Genomic DNA, 22,977 nt, shown 5'->3' with positions numbered 1-22,977 from the left:
ATAATTATGAAGTGGATTAAATTGCTTTTCTTTTTGTGTCAGACTGTTCCATTTAGAGTTTATAAAAGGGAAAGGAGAGAAGGGGAGATTGGTAGTGACATTTTTTTTTATTTTTTCCCTTAGATTTAGGCACTTCCCTTACTATTCTTAGAACTAACATCTAACACAGGCACAAGCTAGCTACAGGAGGACTGTAACTTCCATCAAACTGGCAAATGGCCCTTTAGTCTTTGAGTAGTACTTGATGTTTTGGTACTGAATGAAAGGCTTAGGACCGTATCACCCATAGAGAGCATCTTCCCCAGTGCATGACAATTTAGCCAATTTTTCTTTAAATTCTTTGGAAATGTAAGGGTTTCTTTTTTAGTCTCAGACAGGAAGAGAGGTAGTACATTAACTACTGCAGAGAGATCAACAAACCCATAAGATTCTTCTCTTAATTTATTAAGAATATACAGATGAAATGTCTTGTTTCTGCCAGATGCTGAATCCCCAGCCTGAGAAGACTTTTATTCGCAACAAAGCAGCACAAGTCTTTGCATTGCTTTTTGTTACTGAATATCTCACAAAATGGCCCAAGTTTTTTTTTGACATTCTGTCAGTAGTTGACCTTAATCCACGAGGTGTGGATATGTACCTCAGAATCCTGATGGCTGTTGATGCTGAGCTGGTGGACCGGGATGTTGTTCATACATCAGAGGCAAGTTATCATTTTGCATTAAAAAAATGTTTTTGTTTTAAAATTTTAAGACATTCTCTTCCTTTAATTAGAGCAGAAGGTTTTTAGATACGTTTTTTTCCTGTGGCAGCTCTGCCTTAGACACTTTAGGTGATTTAAATTCAAAATATTTTGTTTAGCTTTGTTGTTTAATGCTTTTTATGATTTCATACTTTTCAGCTAATATTTATTTTTCCTTAAAAGCTTTCAAACAAAATTTAACCAACTGAATTTGCCAGTGTAATGCTAGACTTACTCATTTTAAGTTGTTAATTTTTTTGTAGTGCATGTTTTAAGGGGTCCTAACATCAAAAGTCCATTTAATGATTTAGAGAACTGTTCATTTTCTGCCTTTTTTTTCAGTGTTTGGGCATTGTGGATAATAAAAGGGAAAGCTTAGGATATTTTAGTTTTATTTATTGGAAGGGAAAAAAAAACGTGTTCATGGGGTTTCTGATTTATGTATCTTGCTATGACACATGATGTCTGCGAGTGGATACAAAAATGCTATTGATTTGACAAGATGCTAATCTGTGACAAGACTGATTTTATCCTTTTTTTGGATTGATAGGAGGCTCGTAGGAACACCTTATTAAAAGATACTATGAGGGAACAGTGCATTCCAAGTCTGGTGGAATCATGGTACCAAATCTTACAGAATTATCAATATAATAACTCAGAGTTGACATGCCAGTGCCTTGAAGTAGTTGGAGCTTATGTATCCTGGATAGATTTGAGCCTGATAGCCAATGAAAGGTAAGGTTTTGATGGAAAGGGTTTGCAAATATCACCTTGGTAGTGTGCTGACTGTGTAGAGTGAAATATATATATATATAAGTCCTTTAAAGATGGTTTTTAATTCTGTGTTTGGAGTTTTGGAAATTTTTGGAGAGTCATTATTTTTGCAAGCCAAGCTGATATAAAGGCCACACTAAACACTACTCCATTTGCTGTGTTTTCTTGAAAATGTATAAAATTGTTAAGTTCTGTCAGTACAATAGAAAAAGAAGAATTGTAAAAAGAAATAATTCTAAATATGCACACAAATAATATAAAGCTTCTATACAGTGTTACTTTGTACATCTAAAACTAAACCTTTTTTTCTCTGAAGGTTTATAAATATGCTGCTAGGTCACATGTCTGTGGAAGTTCTCCGGGAAGAAGCCTGTGATTGTTTGTTTGAAATTGTAAATAAGGGAATGGACCCAATTGATAAAACAAAACTGGTTGAGTCTTTATGTCAAGTATTGCAGTCTGCTGGCCTCTTCAGTATTGATCAGGTTTGTGCATTGATTTTTAAGAACAGGAATGAGTCATAGGTTTCTGACAGTCCTTAAATAAGCAGATGCACAGAAAATTATAAAGCAGTCCATAGATTAGAGGGAAGTACTTTTGCTTCTGCATCAAAGCTGAACACTTCTTACAGTTTTCTTATACTTAAATTTAAGAGCTTGTTATTAATGTTTATTATTAATTTGAACACACAGGGTTTCATTCTAAAAGCAAGGTACTATGTTACTCCTCTGTTCCTCTCCTAGAGTATGTTGTGCTTACTGTTAATACTGGTTCTGTGTTTCCCTGTCTTGAATCTTCCCTTCTGAATGATTCTGTAATAGGTATTGTAGCCAAGATCACTGATTTAATGTCTCACCCTGAAAAACTCTACACATAATTAGGTAGGGCAAAGAGCTTTCTTAAGGACACGTGTGCTCTTTTGCCTGTGTGCACTATCAAACATGAGGCTTGAAATGCTTATCTGTAAGCTGGAAAAGTATACCTACTAACTAAACACACATTGCCTGGCAGATGCCATGTTCAAGGAACAGCTGTTCACTACCTGCTGTGGAGAAAGAGCAACCAGTCCTAATGAAGATGTAGTTCTTAGATTGCAAGGCTTTTACCTCTTACTTTTGAAACTTTTGTCAAATTTGTGTTCCTACTTATAAAAATCTTACCTCAGACTTTCTTAGGTAGACTTGTTATTTTTACACTTTTGTACAGTTATGGCAGAGACCAAAACATTTCTTTAAGGTGGCTGCTTCAGGGGTATTCTTGATTCTGATCAATGTTTTTCTGCAAAGCAAGCCTGAAGTATTTAATATTAACTCTTATAGGCAGTACTGAAAGGTAATTGTTATCAGTAATTCTGAAGTGAGCCACAGCTATTAATTCTTTGAAGTTTTTCATAAAAAGATTTTTCCTCTTATACAGCCTAAAATTTATGGTAGGCATGTGCTGCTGCTTTTATTTTGAACCTGCTTATTGTTGTAAAGAGAGAAGCAAATCTGAAGAGATGAAGCAAGCTACTGTTGTGTAATGGAGGACAGCCACATCTGGCATTGCTTTAGCTTTTTTCTCTCTCCATTCCCAGGGGGAAAAAGAACCAATTGTAGGCAGTTAGTAGTTTCCATCAAGGAGACAAGTGTTGGTTTAATTGTACATACTAGACATGGCTAGTGCAGTCTGTAGTCTCACGTTATTTAAGCGTCAGCTTTTTAATCGGATGTCTTTTCTTGCAGGAGGATGATGTGGATTTTCTGGCCAGATTTTCTAAGCTGGTCAATGGGATGGGGCAAGCATTAATAGCTAGTTGGACTAAACTGATAAAAAATGGTGATATGAAGAGTGCTCAAGACACTCTACAAGCTATTGAAGCAAAAGTGGCCCTGATGTTGCAGCTTCTAATTCATGAAGATGACGATATCTCTTCCAACATCATTGGCTTCTGTTACGACTACCTTCACATTCTGAAACAAGTAAATATGTCTGGCTTCTATTTAACACCAATTCTGACATGATTTAATTTGATTTTTGTGTGAATGTCTCATACTTTGTGCAAACTGACTTGGAAAATAGTTTTTTTGACTAATTAGCATTGTTTCTTTAATGCCTGTGGTCATGCTATTTCTGTAATGTTTAGAGATCTGAAAGAGTTGAGTTAAATCTTGTGATAAGGGGAAATGCAGATCATATGGCTATTAAAAAAACAAGTCTTAGTAATGAAGGAGTTAGAATACAAAAAAAATAACGCCTGAATTTTATTTTTCAGCTTTCTGCACTTTCAGACCAACAAAAAGCTAATGTAGAGGTAGGTATTTTTTTTACTACAGTTTGTTTACTTCAAGGACACGTTAGATCAGAATGTTTTGTTTTGCCAAAACAAATCATATTTCATTTATATGCCTCAATGTGTATGTGACAATAGTTAAAAGTGAAGACTTAAAAGTACGGACAGTGTGTTCCATATTTTACTAAGTAACTACAGTTGTTTCTTTAAATAGCAAACCTATATTGAATTGTGTATGAAGATGAAAGAATGGCTTTCCCAAACAATCCTTAAGCATATGTTGGCAAGCTCCTCTGCAGGCTATACTGTTCAAAGAATATTCTTAAATCAACACAGAAGAGTTGTTTCCTTGAAGTCTTTATTTTTATTAAAACCTGTCCTAATTCCAAAGGATTGGAAGAAGTCTAGGAAGGATTGTCATAAATATAACCATTAATAATATAGATTAAACTTAAGAAAGAAGCAATTGAGAAATAACAGTTGTAATTATGAGCAGTTATATGTTAAACATTATATCAAATATACATTAAGCTCAAGTAGATAATCTTAAGTTTATATATAAAACATAAAGTTTATGTCCAGTTTTGGAAGTAGTAAACTTACTTGGGTTTTTCAGCCCAGTCTGCACCAATGTAGATATACTGATTTGGATGTTGAACTGGTTAGATTGGTGCAGTGTTATTTCATAAGTTCATACAGCTAACAGGTATGATTCCTTTTCCTTTAAAAAGAAAGCTGAACTCTCTGTACCTGTTCTAACATGAAAAGTTGAAATTGGATGACAACTCTGCTGTAGAGTATCTTGATATCCTTTTGTCTAATGTCTGTTTAAATTGGATTAGGTAACACAAAAAGAGAACTTTGTTAGTAATACAAAATCTTTTTATTTTTGTGGCTGTCTTTTGTTGTTACAGCTAGATCAAATGATGTTACTACTGTGGTATACTTAAGACACTAAAAGTTGGAATATGTTACTGTCCTGAAATATGTTGATTTAAGTTGCTTTCAAACTGGAGATTTTTATGTTGCAAATATTTCCTGATTTTACTGAGCACTTCTTGAGGATTTGTGTTAAAGTGAGAAACAATCATAACAATTTTTTTTCTTTAATCCAACTCATAATAAGAAAGTATTGGGAAATAGTCTTACTGTTCTTTGTCTGAAGCTTTAAATTTTGTGCTTAGCAACATTCCTTTGAAGTTCTGCATTTTAAAGTTTACACCTGTTGATTATTTGAACAGGAAAAAAAGGGGGCTTGTTTCTTGTGCCTCTGAACTTCCAAAGGTTTTTTCTTAGGAGGATCACATTTCTAATTCTGAGGATGATAAGTCTTTCTAAACATTTTTGGCTACAAGTGTATTGCATTCACGTTTTGCAATTATTTTAATTCTTAAATATCACTTCTTAGAGAGAAGCAGACACTTCTCACAGGTCATGGTGACGCTGTCTGTCTGGAATAGCATCTGTGTATTGTTTGGATATAATCCATCTGTTTTAATTTGGACTGTTAACTTCTAAACCTCTGAAAATAATAGTTCAAAAGAGATTAAAATATTTGTAAACATGTAACATTAGCTTCAATATTTTTTTTTTCTGTAGTATTTTTAACAGTTGTTTCTTATAAACTTGTCTGCTTCCATGCTTACTATTCTGTTTTTATCCTAGGCAATCATGCTGGCTGTTATGAAGAAGTTGACATATGATGAAGAATATAATTTTGAAAATGAGGTATTGTGTTGTAGGAATAAACAAACACATGCAACTTAATTATATGTAGTAAAACTTGCTCACACTTAAAGTCTGTATTTTTAATAGACTTAAGATTTAATAGTAGGAAGCAAGGATGTGTGGCTGAGGTTTTTTTTCCTATGGAAAGCTTCTAGGCTTGTCTGCATAGGACAAAGCAACATAGTAAAGGTATATCCAAGCCAGCTGAGTTTAGCAGTATTTGTGGCTGTGTTTGTGCAGAGCTATTCCTAGGCAAATACAGCTGTGCTGATAACTAAACATAGCTGTTGAGGTGGCTTATTCAGTGCAAATCTGCATGTTTCTGCACCCCACTTCTGCCTTGCAAAAGTATTTGAGAAATATTTTGAATGAAACTCTCAAAAGACATGCTGCTTGAACTCTTGGAGATGGTCAAACTAGTGCAAAAATGAGCTCAAGATTTCATTTTCCTTCCATGTTTAACATCTCTGTCAACCAACAGTAATGATTATGTGAGACATACTTACTTTGTCCCAGGCTGTTCAGAGAGCTGTAATCTTAAAAGGGTTAACTTAAACTGTATCCAGTCCATCATAAATGTTGTCATTCCAATTTTAAAACTAAGCTAGAAGCTATGAAAGAGTGTCTTTTGAGGAGTGAGTAAATTTTTAAGAATTTGGTAAATAAGGCTTTGCCAAGAGCATTTTCTTTCTTGTACTTTTGGCTGGTTTTCATTTTGGAAATCCTTTTTAGTATGTTTCTGGACTGAATGCAGTGTATCTCAACATATTATATCCAGCCATAAAAGGAGCCTGCTTTTTGTTGCAAGAGCACTGGATCAGCATTATTGAATTCTCTTGAGTTTGCTCTACTGGTTTTGTATGGACATGTTTTTGCTTTAGGTGTAATTGTCTAAAATGGTTGTGGATTAATTTAAACGTGAAAATAAGGACTTTACTGATGTGATTTTTTTTTTTTTTTTGTAGGGTGAAGATGAGGCAATGTTTGTGGAGTACAGAAAACAGCTGAAACTGTTGTTGGACAGACTTGCTCAGGTTTCACCAGAATTACTGTTGGCATCTGTCCGCAGAGTTTTTAACACTACACTTCAGTAAGTTGGGGATTATAACTTGTTTTGTATGATGCCTTTTTGGAGTTTGGTTTTTATTTTCCTTTTGTAACTCATCAGTCTCTAGTGAAATGTGTGATGCAGCAAGGTGAAGTCAGTTGACAGAATGAGCTTGTTACAACTTAATGATAAATATGACTTCGTATAATCTGCTACTCAGCTCCTTAGAAAGAAAAAGCTTACTTTTTATAACCTTAAATAGCAGCTTTTCTTTCCTAGAGATGTGTCTTGATTTTTGTCACTTACCTACACAGCTCCAGCTATTTGGACAGATGCTCACTTTGGCACATCTCATAAGAGCTTCCTTGAGGTGTAAATATTATGTGTTACTTCTACCAGAAAAACAAGGTTGGATGGAGGGAAAAAAATCCAAGTGAAATATTTTTGAATAATTTCTGAAAAGAAAAAAGTAGATTTAATCCTGGAAACTGCACACAAGTAAAGAAACATCACTATTTCCCTGGCTAGGAGGAGAGTTATGTGTATACAAATAAAAATCCAGTATTGTTTGTAGTTACCTTGTACCTTAACTGAGCCTCTTATGTGAAGCTGAATGGCTTGTCCTTGTGTCACAGTAGGTGGGTTTCTATCTAAATAAGCACAATAGAAATCTGTAGCTGTCCAGCTGAAACAGGCAGAAGAAAGTTGGTGGTGATCCGATGAGGAGGTGGTATTTTAAAGGATAAAGTCTCTCAGAAGCATCCTAAATAACTGCCTGGGCCTTCCAGTGTTTTCCTTTGTTTAAATCTGTACTTTTTAAGCTGTGCATCTTGAAGAAGGCTTAAACAAAAATACTAACATGGTATAATTGTGTTTATTTCATAAGGTACTAAAGACTAATATGCTCTTCATATTCTTTCTCTAGGAACTGGCAGACTACACGATTCATGGAAGTAGAAGTGGCAATAAGGCTGCTGTATATGTTGGCTGAGGCTCTTCCTGTATCTCATGGTGCTCACTTCTCTGGTGATGTTACTAAAGCTACGGCTTTACAAGACATGATGAGAACGGTAAGCATGTCTTGAGAGCTGTTTCAAAGTGCCACTAAAGACTGGAATGTTTCAGTTCAAAAGGCTCATCTTAATTTCATGTCACTTACGTTGCAGTTAGGTTTTATAAACATCTAAAATACTAACTTGTTAATGTTTTTGTTTGTAGCTGGTGACTTCTGGTGTTAGTGCCTATCAACACACATCAGTGACCCTGGAATTTTTTGAAACCGTGGTTAGATATGAAAAATTCTTTGCTGTTGAACCTCAGCACATTCCAACTGTACTAGTAAGTTTCATGTCATTTACATTTTTAACTAGCTGAGACTAGGTAAATTCTTTAGACTTAGGAAATTTTTCTATTCTCTGAAGGTCCCTAAGGAAACTGGGTTTCTTAATTTGTTGGATGATTATATTTGCCCCCTGCCTTGTTTAGGCTTTCTAAGACTGAGATGCTTTATTGATTGCAGATGGCATTTTTAGATCATCGTGGTCTTCGTCATACAAGTCCCAAAGTACGAAGTCGAACAGCTTACCTCTTTTCCAGATTTGTCAAGTCTCTTAAGTGAGTAAATAAATGCATCCAAATGGCACTGAATCTACTACACACAACGCTTTGGTATGTCCCCATTGTCATTGGAACAGGCTGGGCTTCAGATGGACTGCAATGAAGTAAAATACCAAAACAGTGCTCTAGCAGAATTGGCCTACTGTGTAGTACTAAGGTAGCAATGGAAATAATTTGTCACAGAACAAAGAAGTGGAACTCATACACTTAGTTTATTTTGTCGGATGTTAAAGCTGATCCACAATACAAATGCCTTTTCTACTTTTTCTCGGTAAGCAGAGCTGAGTGGGAGTGGATCTGGAGACTTTCAAGAGTAACTCTTCCTTGTCTCTAAATTTTGAATAATTTCAGATTTTATACTGATGAAGTTTACTCAGTATATGAGTCCTTTGAACAGTCCTATCCTGTTGGTCTTATTTCAAAGGCATGTCTTACATTTAGAGGCAGAAGAAGCTTAGATGCAGAGATGGCTCAGATTCCAGCATGCTTTTATTTTTCTACTGTTCAAAATACTTCACTTAAATGATGCATACTTTTAAAAAATAAGGGAAAGAAATAGTTATTTCCCACTATGCCATGTATTTATTTGGCCTACCACTAGAATCATACCCATAAGCCAGATTTTTCTGCAACAGTGCTTTGATATTTAAAGGGGGTTCCTATATGGAGAAGGTAGTTTAGCATCTACCTTCACAGCTTATATAAAGTATTTTAAAACATGTAAAAATGAATGTGCTTCTAAGTGGTCTTATGTACTTGTGTTTTACTTCAGTAAGCAAATGAATCCCTTTATTGAAGATGTTCTGAACAGAATACAAGACCTGATGGAACTTTCTCCTCCTGTGAGTATTTGCAGTAAGTTTTTGTAATGTCACAGTGAGGCTTGCACTTACCAGTGTGCCTGAGTACTTGCTGAATTGTAAGCTTAGCATGCAGACATTTAAGCACAAATAATTATCCTGCTTTTTTGGTATGAGATGACTTGCACACCTTACTTTTTGTACCTAATTGTAATAATCTTGCTTATTTGGGTTTCTGAGAGTATAGGGCAGAGATGGGTGTGTATATGGAAGGCTATAAACTTTGAGAAGACAGCCTTGATAGAGGACACTTAGAGAATTATGCCTTTTATCTTCCATTTTAGGAAAATGGCTACCAGGCACTGTTAAGCAGTGATGATCAACTTTTCATTTATGAAACAGCTGGAGTGTTAATAGTTAACAGCGAGTACTCTGCAGAAAGGAAACAAGTTCTGATGAGGAATTTGTTGACTCCGCTGATGGAGAAGTTCAAAGTATTGTTAGAAAAACTGATGATGGCACAAGACGAGGACAGACAGATGGCGCTGGCTGACTGCCTCAATCATGCTGTTGGGTTTGCTAGGTAGGTACAGCACAGTAACACTGTTTATAAACCATATTTCTGGTTTGAGTAAAAGGGAAATACAAGGGATATACTGGGAGGAGGGACTGGGTTTTCTACTTTATTGACCTAGAAAATCATTGGTGGTTGTAGGATTTTTTTGTGATAGCTGAGAAAATAACTTAAATCCCCTTAGAAGAGTCTGCTTTGTACATACAGAGAATATTGAGCAAGATGAATCAGCATCTATTTCTTGGCTCAAAGAGTTGTATGCAGCTAATCTAATAATGTGTTGTTGGTAAATTGTTAGAATTTAATTCTCAGAAACTGCCAAAGTGATGCTACTTCATATGAAAATATTCTGTTCATTACTTCCACTGTCTGGCTCCCATTTCATGAAATGGAGTATCATAGTTTAGTGCCTGGGTTGGAAAGCATTTGTTACTGCTTCTTCATTGTACTGGAATGTGAGCTTATGTAAAACTCGATGTGTGCTTTTACAGCCGAACCAGCAAGGCTTTCAGCAATAAGCAAACTGTAAAACAATGTGGATGCTCAGAGGTTTATCTGGACTGCTTACAAACATTTCTGCCAGCGCTCAGTTGTCCATTACAAAAGGAAGTTCTTAGAAGTGGTGTCCGCACTTTCCTTCACCGCATGATTATTTGCCTAGAGGAAGAAGTTCTTCCGTTCATTCCTTCTGCCTCTGAACATATGCTTAAAGATTGTGAAGCAAAAGATCTTCAAGAGTTCATTCCTCTTATAAACCAAATAACAGCTAAGTTTAAGGTATGATATTGGATAAGCTTTTCAGGCTCGAAGTGTTGCTCAGAGATCATATTTTCTAGTTCCAGAAAACCAGTTATTGTGTTAGAACCCTCCCTAAAAATTAATAAATAGGTCTATTTTGAAGGCTGCTATGGGGAAAAGTCTTTGATCACAGTCATACATTGCTGGACTCACAGTCATTAAATGACTGATTTTTTTCTTTGATTAGTCTTAAATGTTTATATTGTGTTTAAGTTTTTGGATTTGATATTTTAAAATACTACTTGAAGCACAAATTTTTTTTATTGACACAATTAACTTCATGGTCTCCTGAAGTTTTAAGTTAATGGTACAAATTGGCTTACAGATACACAAGCTTTGCAGTGAGATCTTGTCTTTTATAACGAGATTTCCAGAAGACAGAGATATAGAAATATAGATTTATATCGGGGATAACAGTATGTAATTAAAAATAGTTCATGAAAGATGAGGAACATAAAAGAAAAAAGTCACAGGAGCAAGATGTGACAAATACCATGTTCAGGTGTAAAGTTTAAGTTTGTATGATACACTACTATTCTTATTATAACATGGTAAAATAAAGATCCTAGCTTCTATAGTCTCACCTTGAATACTTAAAAGGCATAGTAAAGAGAGGATAAAAGATAAAATCTTGCTTAAGCATTAAGAAGTTACCATATGAGTTGCCTCTTTGTGGAATTCTGACGTGACTGAATAGCACACGCCTTCAGTTTTTTTATTCATCATTTAGTGCCCTTACATATACTTCTCACTTAAAGTGTTGTAAGTGACAAGTTTATTCTGTAATGTCAGTAGGAAAACCTTTTCTTTAGTAATCCTTAAATAAAAGTTCTATAAAAGCTGGCCTGTTGCAAGTTTTAATATCTTAGAGATGGCATTTCAGGATATATGAAATTGTCTGAACAGAAGGATGAAAAAGCCTGAAAAGCCTTTTCCTACACAAGATGAGGCTAGACGGGACTAGTTATTTTTGTGCAAAAGGCTTAAATTGGGTGGTGTGTAAGTCAAGGTGTAGTAATGCTCATGGTGACCCTGATGCAACTTCCTGTGTTGAAAGTAATTATATGAAATTACCAACATTAAAAGTGAATCCAAGTGGAGAATTCTAACGAGCCTTCAAGTTTTAACTTCTGAATGTTCAATTTCTCTTTTTGAGCTGACACCCTCTTTTGATCTTCAGACACAGGTTTCACCTTTTCTGCAACAGATGTTTATGCCACTACTTCATGCTATTTTTGAGGTGTTGCTCCTTCCAGCAGAAGAAAATGACCAGTCTGCTGCTTTAGAAAAACAGATGTTACGGAGGAGTTACTTTGCTTTTCTGCAAACAGTAACTGGTAGTGGAATGAGTGAAGTCATAGCTAATCAAGGTAAGGAATTCAGTTTCTCAAAGGATAGTAGTGTGGTTATTCTCACCTGTTTTTTCTGAGAAAATTATTAGCCTGGTTCCTGGCAAGTACCATTAACTTAATAATCCATTAATTACAGTAGAATGGATTAATGGAAATACTGTGTTCACCTTGCCTAATTCAAATTACCTGTTGTACAGGAATTTGGGGTTGTGAAATACAGCTACAATAGGCATATTCTTCCTATTGAACTTTTCAGTTTAATGTGATCACTGAGCCTGTTAGGATAAGAACAGTGTATCCATCTTCATGTATCATTTTATTTGTCTAGCGAATTGATGATCATACAATATATACCAATGTGTAGCAGTGTTCAGAGTGCTGGGCATGACCACTCAGAGCTGCCACTATTCATTGTGTCATTTTGGAAGGACACATCAGTAAATTCTGTAAACTTCTATTACTGTTGCCTGATCTTGTTATCTATGGTAGAAGGTATCATGTGACTTAATATATATGTAGTTACCAGGTTTTCCTCACCTTTACTGGCCACAAGCAAATTAGTTCATTTTCACAGTGGGAATTTGAAGTCAGACATCTCACTACTTGATACTTTAAGTGATTCTTTCTATTTGAAGTCCATCAAAATGGCTAGGGACTTGAGAAAGTTTAAAATTACTCATCTGGTAAGTGAAGCTCAGAATTCCTTTCCCCTGTCCTAAAATGGTGTAGTTGGGATAGGAAAAAGTAGCATTGAGTAGTGAGAGCTTTCTTGAAAGAGGCGCTTGGGAGTTGCAATAGGCCAAAAATTTTTTCAAGGAATCAAACAAATAAGCATAGATGCAGCACAGAAATTTTAATTGTGTGAAAAATATCCTGTCATATCCTGCAAGATAAGCTAACTACTTCAGTGCTGCTGAGTTTTAATTAACTCTTCCAAGTTTAGGTGAAGAGGACAAAATTTGTATTTGTAAACAAAGTACTGCCCTGACCTTTGTGTGTGTTAAAGGCCAGAAGAGCAATTTAAATCTCCAAACTTAAAAAAAAAAATTATAACCTAAATAAGAGTTGTCTTGCATCGTAGGGGAAACTTCCCAAAAATATTTGAGATTTGTGCAAAAAAGAGCTATTTTGAAGTTGAAGCATGTCTTCCAGGTCAGTATTTGTATAAAATAGTGTATGATACCAAAACATATTAGGCTGCAATTTGAAGTGACAAGTTTATTTTAATGTGTTTAAGGTGCAGAGAATGTGGAACGTGTGTTGTTCACTGTCATTCAAGGAGCAGTGGATTACCCAGATCCTATTGCACAGAAGACTTGTTTTATTATTCTTTCTAAGTTGGTGGAGCTCTGGGGTAAGAATGTCTTTCCAGAATTCCTATCCATCTGCTACTACCCAGGAAGCAATAATAGAACTTAAATTATTTTTCTTTTTAGGAGGTAAAGATGGACCAGTAGGTTTTGCAGACTTTGTCTACAAGCACATTGTTCCTGCATGTTTCTTAGCACCTTTGAAGCAAACGTTTGACTTAGCAGATGCCCAGACAGTACTGGTGTGTATTATGGATGGGTTTTTTTGCATTTATCCCTATGGGGCAGATTCAAGCTACCAAAACTACAATAGCCATGGGGTATTAAAGATTGTTATCTCAGAAATAAAATCCCTTAGGTTTTGCAGGATTTTTTTACATTTAGGTATCTGTATGATTAATTATTGAATATTGTGATAGTGTATCCTGTAGTTTACCTAGGCTTAAAATCAATTGGAGATCTAAGTATTTAACATTGACCTGCATTATTTATTAACTAATGTTCAGTGGAAGTGAACACACAGAGTTGGCTGTTCTTAGTTCAGTTTGGATTCAGCTGTGCAGGAGTTTTTCCTTATTAGAGGGGAGCAAAGTCTGGAAGGTCAAGACTTGGCATTGTGTGAAGGGAAAATGAAGGGATAATGGCATGAACTAGCCCTTGTTTTGGGCCTCATTAGGTTCTTTAGCTTCGAATAGTGAACCAACAGACCAATCCAACAGCCTAATGATCTGTATTACATTTCAGGCTTTATCAGAATGTGCAGTGACGTTAAAAACAATTCATCTCAAAAGGGTAAGCTTCATCATACTTCACAGGGAATAACTGTCACAGGTTTCTTTCTAGTGGTTTTATCAATTTCTAAAAGTTAGATACTTACTAGGATGAATTCATATTTCACTGTCGTATAAAATAACAGGATGATCATAATGCTGTGCATGAATACAGGATCCAGTGGTTCTGCCTTATGATAAATTAATGCAAAATACTGACTCTTCATTAAGGAGAAAAATCTGCTTGCTTTGTTGCTGTCCTAGTTCCAGGGTAACTTATGTGAATTAGTAAAGTTGATTCACTTTCCCTTGGTAGATCTATTGGGTTATGTTTGTATTCTGACAGCTTATGCAGTAATCCCACCTGTGCTGAAAGTCATCTGATAAATATAGGTAAAGAAAACAAAAACTGAAGTGTTAATCAAAATGTTTGTTTCACTCAAAGGTTTGGACATTCCATTTTTTTACTGCTTAGTTGACTGCATATTACATATGTTCAATGTTATAAGAGGAGAAATACTGTGTTCATCTGCACTTGGCTACTGAATTTTACAATGGGAGTAGTATGGTAAAGCAGTAGGCAGATGCTGATACCCAATTATTTTATTTCTTCCAAATGTCAGATAATGAAATTGGAGCTGCCTCCATAATTAACTATCTCTCAGAGTTGACATGTAACAAACTGTTTGATTCTATTGTAATTCTTATTTCAGTGCAATTTTTAGTGCATTTTTCTTTTGTGTTATAAAAGATACCAAATTGCGGTAGAACCTTTAATGCCAAGATTGGGAAGTCTTTTTATTTGCTAACAGCTGAGAGTAACTTAGACATTTGAAAAGCAGTCCTTTTCTGTAAAAAGGTGATGTAGACTACCATACAGTACAAGGCTATGATTTTCAGCTGGGGAAAAAAAAAATGAAAACATGAAAAAAACGTGTACTGCTTTTCTTTAGGGTCCTGAGTGCATTCAGTATCTTCAGCAAGAGTATTTGCCTTCTTTGCAAGTAGCTCCTGAGATAATCCAGGTAGGAGTTCCTAAAAGAATATTTGGAAATCTCTTTAACAATGATAAATGTTAAATGGGGAGAAATGGATATTTACAAAGTTAACCTCCTTTCATCCCACAGTAAAATTTATTCAGTTATTGCATATGGGAATAGGATTAATATATCATAAGGAGTAAAGATACTGCAAGAGTGCCTTGGGAAAAAACAAAAAGTACAGTGAATGTAACTGTCTAAACAATCTTTCTACTTTAATTCAGATTTTAACTTGAAGATATCCTTGTAGATAGTTCTGTTTGTCTCCTCAGCTAAAAGTGAATCAGATATCTTGTATCTGAAAAAAACCCAACCAAACAAAGAGTTTTTCTCTCTAGAATGCATTTGGACTATCACAGCCTTACAAGTTTTTATCCATAACATGTTTTTTTCAGTTGTACATTAGGGAAAATACAACTGAATATCAATGGCTTTACGTATAAATGTATCTCAGCTTGTTTTGTTGCTTCTTTCTTTTGTTCTTCTTTAGTTACTTCTTAGTTATTTCTTTGTTCTCTCTTACAGGAATTTTGTCAAGCACTTCAGCAGCCTGATGCTAAAGTTTTTAAAAATTACTTAAAGGTATAAAGTTATTTTTTTTTTCAATAGCTTTTAGTTCCATTTGAACTTTACTGTACAATTCAGTCATAGTAGTAACTTGAAGTAAAACCAAAATACTAAATTTTTTAGTAGTTTTTAGCTATTGGGAATCTCCAAGTAGTAAAGCAGTTAATTGGAAAGACAGACCAAACAACAACAAACCTGCATCTATAAAACTGTCACTCATCTTTAGCACCTTGCCATCTCAGTAGTTTGATATTCTTGTGGCTTTTGTTTAATAGATGAAAAAGCAAAAATGTGATGCTGTAATTGTAGAGAGTGTCAAAGTGCATAATTTTTGAGACTGTGAGTGTAACCAAATAGCACAGGTCACACAATTAAACTTAATGTGTCAGCCAGTATGTGAAACACAAAAATGAGCTCTGTCAGACGAAATCTCTTACACCTCAAGCATTCCATGTCTTACATTTCCTTTGTTTTCATTTTTTAAAAATCATTTTTTCACAGGTTTTTTTCCAGCGAGCCAAGCCCTGAGGAAAGTACTGGAATCTCATGTACCTGTTTCCATAATGCAGAACTCTGGTTGTTAATTTATAAAAATGCTAACTCTTGTGCCATTCAAACTGGTTTTGTTTTTAAGAAATGTTGCTTTGTGCTCACATCAGTATGTACTTTAACGTTCTGCAAAAAAGAAATGCAAATTCCCCACCTGTGTCTCAGACATGAAGGTATGTGACAACATGAAAAAATTATCTGTATACACAACCTTTTATTATGTATAGGATGATTTAAGCTTACACTGTAACACATACAGCAATTAAATTACACTTATTTTTTAAATTAAATGAATTAAATGTAAAAATACCTTCTGACCATAGCAATGGTTATTAAAATGTGTACATTTTTGATACGGAGTAAAATGTTTTAATAAGACATAAAATTCATTTGTTCATATATGGTGACATAAAAATAAAACAATCAAAGTCCTTCTTGTAGATAGTCATTTTATTGAAGTTGTCTTAATGATAAAATATATATATACCTCCTATAAAACAGATTGGTGTAATAAACAATTTCACTTAAAAGTAGCATCTGGTTCTATCTTTTTTTTATAAAAACAATAAAATTTGATCCAGTAAAATGTCTTAAGTCTCTCTGAATCATTTTAGCTGAATCTTTAGAAGCTACTGCATTCTTGAATCTTCTGTCTGTTACATCCAAGTAGAACCTGGCAATTTTTCTGATGCTTAGGTAATAAATTGTATTGCCCCTTTGCACGTGGAAGATGCTGGCAGAAAGAAAGAATTGCATTCACTGCAATATTTCAGTAGCATCAGTGGTCTATACAGTGATTTTTAGTAGAATGCTGCTACTTTTATTTTTTTAGTTCTGTAACATTACAGACATTTATAACTGTTTCATGGGGGCAGGGGAAAGTTCGAGTCTTGCCATGCATGGGATTTATTATACTTTCCTCATGAGCTGATGTCCATAGTAAAAAGCTGACTTACCTCTAGCATAATCAGATGAGTATTTTTCCTAGACTCTGTAGTGCTGTGTTCTTCAATCACTTCAATTGAAAAAAAAAATGGGAAGGTGGGTCAGAAGGATCATCCAGGATTAGCATGTGATGATTTGAGCATAGTGCCATTTCTATTTTTCACTGAGGGAAGAGAGTACCTTTACTACTTTCAGTAGGACAGTATCACTTCTGAAAGATTTTGTTCCTGATTTATATGTGTTTAATCAAAAATTTCTTGTTATTTGATTTGTTATATCACAGAATGAGTGCTTGTAGTGCTTTTTGTATTTCCTAGTTTCACGGTACTGTTTTCCCTCTCTTTGCTGCCATACCAATGCTCCATTTCATTTTCTCCCATAGCACTAGAAGCCTTCCCTCTCTGACTTGGAGCTTTCCAGCTGTTGCCACTCTCCTGCACCTCCCCGTATGAAGGTTGCACCCCTAACACTGCAGCTGTGGCTGTCAGTCCTCTGTATCTGTCCTGGCCTCCTTCCCTGACAATTACAGAAGCTTTACCACACCAAGGGCAGAGCTTTCACTAGGCAGATTATGAGGTGAACAAAAAGCTTCCATCTTCAGCAAAGCTTTTTGGGTTTGAGTCGCTATTAGTTTTCATATATGACTTAGGGTTTTGCCTTCTCAAGTAAGGGCAGTAGTGCTAAGAGGATGATTTAGCTGTTACCAAATTAGACCCTCATAAGGAATGTTTTTAAACTGGCCTCTGCTAAAAGAGACTCTTTTCCTTCCTCAACCCCACCATCCTTTACTCTTCCTACAGGTCTCTTTGTACCAAATTTGGAGCTCATCTGTACCCATAATCTGCTACCCAGGAAGCTGAAGCAGCAGAAACACTTCCCCCTCACACTGTGTTGCCTGCTCTGGTGGTGGCAGGTGAGAATGGATATAAAGCAGAGCGTGCCAAGTGTAGGAGTGAGCTGTGTGTGGCATCCATTATGTGGGTGTGCCTCTATTATAAACTTGTACCCTGCCCTCCCTTCCATCACTGAAGGAGCTTCTGTAGGATGAGTAGTCTGGATCTTCAGAGAATGTTAGTTGGTTCAGTCCGAAGAATTAAAAACGGATTCTTCACTTTTATATGCTTTGCCTCTGTTCAGTCAGCATACTGCCCTGTCAGGGCTTATGCAACATGAGCTGTAAAACATCACCTGTGGGGTAGTTTCTGTATCTTGAGCTTAACATGTAATTACTGATTCTGGCTACAAGCAGGTTTTGTGGTCTTTTGGGGTTTTTTTTGTAATTTCCTTCAGTAGTGCAGACAGCAGGTCTGTAGCTGCTATATCACAGTTGGGTTTGTGGTGGGTGTTCAGTGCCTAGTAACATTCTTTGTAAAGAGTCAAGGTTTAGGAAGGCAATTGCTGGGTTTTTACATCTTTACTTTGAAGAAGTGGACTCCTGCTGCGCATGGTTTTTTTTAACATCTGGACTGAGAAGTTCACTACCTACCTGCAAAGAGAAATCTAGTGATGCACCTTCTAATCAAGAGTGTGAACTAGATTCTTCAGGCAGTGTCTTCATACTTAGATCATAACAGGAAAACTACTCAAGCACGTGGTGTGACTCCCAGGGATGGTCTTGTGCAGAGCCAGAAGTTGCAACTCAATGATTGTCAGTAGGTCCCTTCCAACTCATCATATTCTATACGTCTGATATTTTGTGTGAGATAGAAGGAGAAGAAGATAAGAGATAAATGAGAGCACTCCACTCAGAGATGGGGTTGACACTCACAATTTTCCAGACAAATGTTAATAATTTCATTTAAAGGCTGCACCAAACACAACCACCTGCAGCTTTCCTGTATGACTCAACATTATTGTGGGCAAAATGCCCCTATAGCTAGACTGAAGATGTTTAAAATCATGATGGTAACTCCTCTTGTGTATAAAGAAAATTTCCTCTTGTAAAGAGTGTTTAAATGGGAAACACAAATGCAAGTCATAATTAAAGATGAGGGACCTTTTCTAGAGAGCTGGTACCTTTTATTTACAAGCTGGTGTAATGGCTAAAGACTGATAAGCTTTCAGGCCTTCTAACACTTTTCCTGGTGCAAAGTACAATGAGTTTCATGCGAGCTGATATGGGTGAACAAGTTTGGGGCAAAGCACTTACCCAATGCTGGGAAGACATTTTAGCAACTAATTGCTGTCCAGAGAGGCAATCTGCCTTTTTCCCTCTTCTTGTCATCATTGGCAGTTGTTTGATTCCAAAACAAGATGATTTATGGTGGAAAAATAAAGTCAATGCTATGTGGAAAGCTCCCTATCCTGCCCCAGAGACATTTTTTTTTGCTAGAATTTTCTCACTATGGGGTGTAATAAATGCTACAGCAGGTGCCAGGAGAGGGTAGGTGTGGAGGGAGCAAGCCCATTTCAGCAGCAGTTGGCCATTGAGCCTGTTAGGCTGTAGTGTCACTCTGGAGCCTTATGGTCACTGGACTTCAATTGTGACATTTCAGTGAGTTAAGCCAGCAAGAAACCAAAGAAAGGAGAGTGAAGGAAAATAGCAAGCAGATTTTAACCAATTAAGTACACTAGGACTGCTGGGAAGGATGAGCACAAGTGAAACAACCAGACTTAGTGGAAGTAGTGACAAGTGACAAAAGTTGGATGGGGCAGTGAGAAATAGGAAGGGCAGTATCTCCCTGTGAAGGGCAGTAAATCCCTGTGAATGGTGGTAGCAAAAGGTGGCATATAAGAAAAACAGAACGTGCTAGAAAATACATTTCTGCTGAGGTCAAGATTCGTGCAGTCCCTGGTAATAGCAGAACTAGGAAGTCAGAGACACAGTGATGATTTGGTGAGAAATGTTTTCTTACTCTAGTAGGTCTTTGTGTTCTCCAGTTGATCTGGTTGCTCACGTTCATTGTGACAGATGCATGGGCAGTATAATTTGTAATTTGTCTTGGGCTGTTGTACACAGAGTTTCTGACTTTCCATGAGGTGGGTACCTGTGGGGGATGTGAATTACACACATTATACAGATATACAGTATGATAATCACAGAATCGTTTAGATAGGAAAAGACCTTTAAGACCATCAGGTCCAACCACTAACCCACCTCTGCCAAGCCCACCACTCAACCATGACCCTAAGTGCCACATTCAACAGATCTGTTAACTACTTCCAGGGATGGAGACTCAACTACTTCCTTGGGCAGCCTGTTCCACTGCTTGACCACCCTTTTGGCAAAAAATTTTTTCCTAGTATCCAATCTATATCTCCCCTGGAGCAACTTGAGGCCATTTCCTCTTGTCCTGATGATTGTGAAGATTGTTTGGTATATAGGTTTTGCATTTGTTGCTTGAGCATGAAGGTTTTTACCTCTCTGTCGCTCTGTTCTTCCTGCATATGATGGTTATTCAATATCCCAGGCATTTGAAAAAAGCAGGAGGTACTAAGCTGTAGAGCAAGAGCTTTTTATCTAAGAATGATTTTTTTTTTTTTTACTGTTAATACAAGCAACTATTCCAGTGCATTTTAGATGGCTTTCTATCTACACCACGAGCAGAAGAGTATAATTAGTGTGAAGTCTGCTTGGGAACATTATCTGTACATGTTGTAAACAACTTTGGAATGCATTCTCTGGTGGCAAGCTGGAAAGAGTTGCCGTACGTCATGGAACTGCATCTCTTCCCTCTACAAAACTACAGAAGAAAATGGCTTAAGTAACATGATAAAAGGCAGCTCCAGCAGAACTGAAGTTGGCTGCTGAACAGCTTTGCTTATTCTACTTCAGCTGTGATGCCTCTTAAGTACTTAAATCAAATATAGAAAGCATATAGATTACAAGAGTAAATAGCCCAAAAGCTTTGATTTTGTTTAGAGAATTTGTTTGTGATACAGGAAAAATAACTATCAACTTGCTTAGCATTTTCAAGTGTACTGTTCTCACCCACTTAATGGTAAAGTTCCTTTTGGTAAGGTTGGTAAAATACAGCTTCTCACTCAAAATTTTTAAAAGTTAAATAATTCAATTGGATGGTTATTCTTTCTTGGCAAATATCTAGTGTTATTTCCACTCTCCCCTGTTTGGAGAAAACCTTATTTTTGCCAGGTTACCCAGAGAGTCCCAAGAAAATTATTAGACGAACATATTATATTTTGCCTGTTTCAGTGCCTTCAGCTCCGAATGACTATGTTCAGCTTGACTTTTGTTTGTTTGTTTCCCTAGCATTTTTTCTTTTTTGAGTTCTGGCATTCACAGCTACAAGTGTGAAGACTGCAACATGCCAGCTTTAGCTGCAGTTCCCATAGCCATATTGTTAGGAAGTAGAGTTCCAATAGTATACAGCTACAGACTGCTGAATTTGTGAGCATGGATGAGAATCCAAATACAAGAGAGGCGAGGAATACCAAAGTTTTACTTATATATTAAAAAGAAATGGAAGCAAGCAAATAATAATAAAAAAAAATCTAGAATGAAACTGCAATGGCACTTTCCTTTTTTGTGTCTATTTTCTCTTATTCTTAATTTGGGCATAATGTTTTCCTCTGATTCATTCTGTGAAACATTTAAAGGTTAAAGATCTTCCGTGCATTAAGGATCACTAATTATGTTGCAGACATACCCAAAAAAATGAATCATCTGGATCATGCAAACCCTGTGAATGTTTTTCATTGCTTCAGGAACAGGGGAAAGCACATGGATGGTAACTGCAGTGAGAGCAGTCAGTGGCCAGACCCAAGGGCTGGGTGACACTGCATCTGAGATGCTCAAGGTCTTAAGTAAACAAAGTCCTGTGGAACCTGGTCTGAAGTCAGCACTGACACTGCTTTGAGCAGGTGACTGGACCAGAGACCTCATCCATCCTGAATGAGACCGTGATTTAAGACATCCAGCATAACAGGTTTTATGTATATATATGATGCTATAAAGCAGCATCATACTTAACCAACAGTTTTGTTTTATTCAAAAGTGGAATCAAATACATATTCACAAAGATGAGTTCCCAGGTGTTTTCCTGATTTTGTGGGGGCCCTCACTAAAATCCATATTAACAATCTGATGAACATTTCTGAAGAAGACAAAGCTGGCTCATGGGTATCCACCTGACAAATTTAAAAAAAGGCTTGCAAAGCTGGGTACAGAAGAAAGGTTAACAAAAATAAACCATGTAACTTCTGAGGACCACTGCAGTGTTTTGAAAGATAAAAGTACAGAATGCAAATATAGCAGGGAACTATTCCCTCTAGAATATAGCATTATAAAGCAAAGTTCAGATGCCAACAAATGGGGAACATGAATTAGGCATTTATATTAAGATCACAAATGCATCAAAGTCAATTTATCAGTTTCACTATGGAGAACTTCAGAAAAACCTTAGTGCCCTGTAACAAGTGAAGCAGACAAAGTCTGAACTTGTGATAAAACCCATGAAAGCTAAGACAATAACAATAAACAAGGCCTGTGAGCAAGAGGCTGCTGTCAGTTCCTCAAGAGAACAGGCTTCCAAGATTTGGGAAGATGGCAACTCCAAACAGGAAATGCAGAGCATCAAAAGAGGGATCGTCTTGGAAGGAAAAAAATAAAAAACAAAACCGTTTCATTATTTTCCTACTATAATTATGATCAGATTACATTATGCATAAATTATAAAGATAACAGTATTTTTCGTTATACAGATCATTTACCGGAACAGCAACATTACCGGACAGACAAAAAACACATACCAAGTGATAAATCAGCCGGGAACTTTAGTTTAAATCAGTAACAACGGAGCGGGAGCAGGGATGTGAAAACTGCTACGATTTCGTGAGGTTTTAACAAGGTGAAACTGAGAAAAATGACACAGGGCGGGAAAACATTTCTCTCGGGAAAACATCTCCCCTGAGGCCGCCGTGGGGAGGCGGGGGGCCTCAGTGTTCGGGCAGAGGCAGCTCAGTCTGGGCAGCCGAGGAAGCGAAACCTCCGCCGGACCGATTACGCAGCAAAAAAATCAGCCCGGGACCCTCCCCGGAACCGCTCCGAGCCCGCGGAATATTATCGCGCCAGCGAAAATACCCGGGGTGACCACTTTTATCCAACACCCGACTGCCACTTTCCCATGTTTCCCAG

General features: G+C 36.5%; 2 protein-coding genes and 1 long non-coding RNA gene across 16 annotated transcripts in view; 2 read left to right on the top strand and 1 right to left on the bottom strand.

Moving 5' to 3' along the window:
* XPOT (exportin for tRNA) overlaps positions 1 to 17,992 on the top strand; it is a 27,974-nt gene extending 9,982 nt beyond the window's left edge. For 9 of the 13 annotated variants that reach the window (XM_086884553.1, XM_086884555.1, XM_086884552.1 and 6 more), the window contains 20 exons: positions 482 to 700; positions 1,290 to 1,474; positions 1,830 to 1,998; positions 3,238 to 3,474; positions 3,768 to 3,806; positions 5,451 to 5,513; positions 6,479 to 6,603; positions 7,487 to 7,631; positions 7,780 to 7,899; positions 8,081 to 8,175; positions 8,951 to 9,020; positions 9,323 to 9,561; positions 10,044 to 10,329; positions 11,531 to 11,720; positions 12,940 to 13,056; positions 13,139 to 13,254; positions 13,757 to 13,804; positions 14,736 to 14,807; positions 15,348 to 15,404; positions 15,891 to 16,524. In XM_086884553.1, coding sequence (XP_086740679.1) covers positions 482 to 700; positions 1,290 to 1,474; positions 1,830 to 1,998; positions 3,238 to 3,474; positions 3,768 to 3,806; positions 5,451 to 5,513; positions 6,479 to 6,603; positions 7,487 to 7,631; positions 7,780 to 7,899; positions 8,081 to 8,175; positions 8,951 to 9,020; positions 9,323 to 9,561; positions 10,044 to 10,329; positions 11,531 to 11,720; positions 12,940 to 13,056; positions 13,139 to 13,254; positions 13,757 to 13,804; positions 14,736 to 14,807; positions 15,348 to 15,404; positions 15,891 to 15,917 — 2,619 coding nt within the window. In that variant the 3' untranslated portion in view covers positions 15,918 to 16,524. Of the gene's footprint in view, positions 1 to 481; positions 701 to 1,289; positions 1,475 to 1,829; positions 1,999 to 3,237; positions 3,475 to 3,767; positions 3,807 to 5,450; positions 5,514 to 6,478; positions 6,604 to 7,486; positions 7,632 to 7,779; positions 7,900 to 8,080; positions 8,176 to 8,950; positions 9,021 to 9,322; positions 9,562 to 10,043; positions 10,330 to 11,530; positions 11,721 to 12,939; positions 13,057 to 13,138; positions 13,255 to 13,756; positions 13,805 to 14,735; positions 14,808 to 15,347; positions 15,405 to 15,890; positions 16,525 to 17,683 lie in introns of those variants that run through there. The other 4 variants (XR_015285548.1, XR_015285549.1, XR_015285550.1 and 1 more) reach the window with 1 other exon arrangement.
* LOC111932484 (uncharacterized) lies at positions 14,560 to 22,696 on the bottom strand. Of its 2 annotated transcripts, none has more exons than XR_002866184.2 (5): positions 22,593 to 22,696; positions 19,739 to 19,870; positions 18,370 to 18,569; positions 16,895 to 16,953; positions 14,560 to 14,817 (listed from the first exon to the last, which is right to left on the bottom strand). It is a non-coding gene; the product is annotated as an uncharacterized LOC111932484 (long non-coding RNA). The 2 variants fall into 2 exon arrangements; XR_002866182.2 differs by lacking the exon at positions 14,560 to 14,817 and adding an exon at positions 16,133 to 16,671.
* Positions 22,686 to 22,977, top strand: part of TBK1 (TANK binding kinase 1) — a 28,658-nt gene continuing 28,366 nt past the window's right edge. The window contains exon 1 of the mRNA XM_023931550.2: positions 22,686 to 22,977. The gene's annotated coding sequence lies outside the window, so the exon portion shown is untranslated.

Source organism: Cyanistes caeruleus, chromosome 4 (genome assembly GCF_971803275.1).
Source record: "Cyanistes caeruleus chromosome 4, bCyaCae1.hap1.1, whole genome shotgun sequence".
Taxonomy (NCBI): domain Eukaryota; kingdom Metazoa; phylum Chordata; class Aves; order Passeriformes; family Paridae; genus Cyanistes; species Cyanistes caeruleus.
The sequence above is the reverse complement of the archived record's forward strand: the minus strand, read 5'-3'. Positions and strand labels throughout refer to the sequence as shown.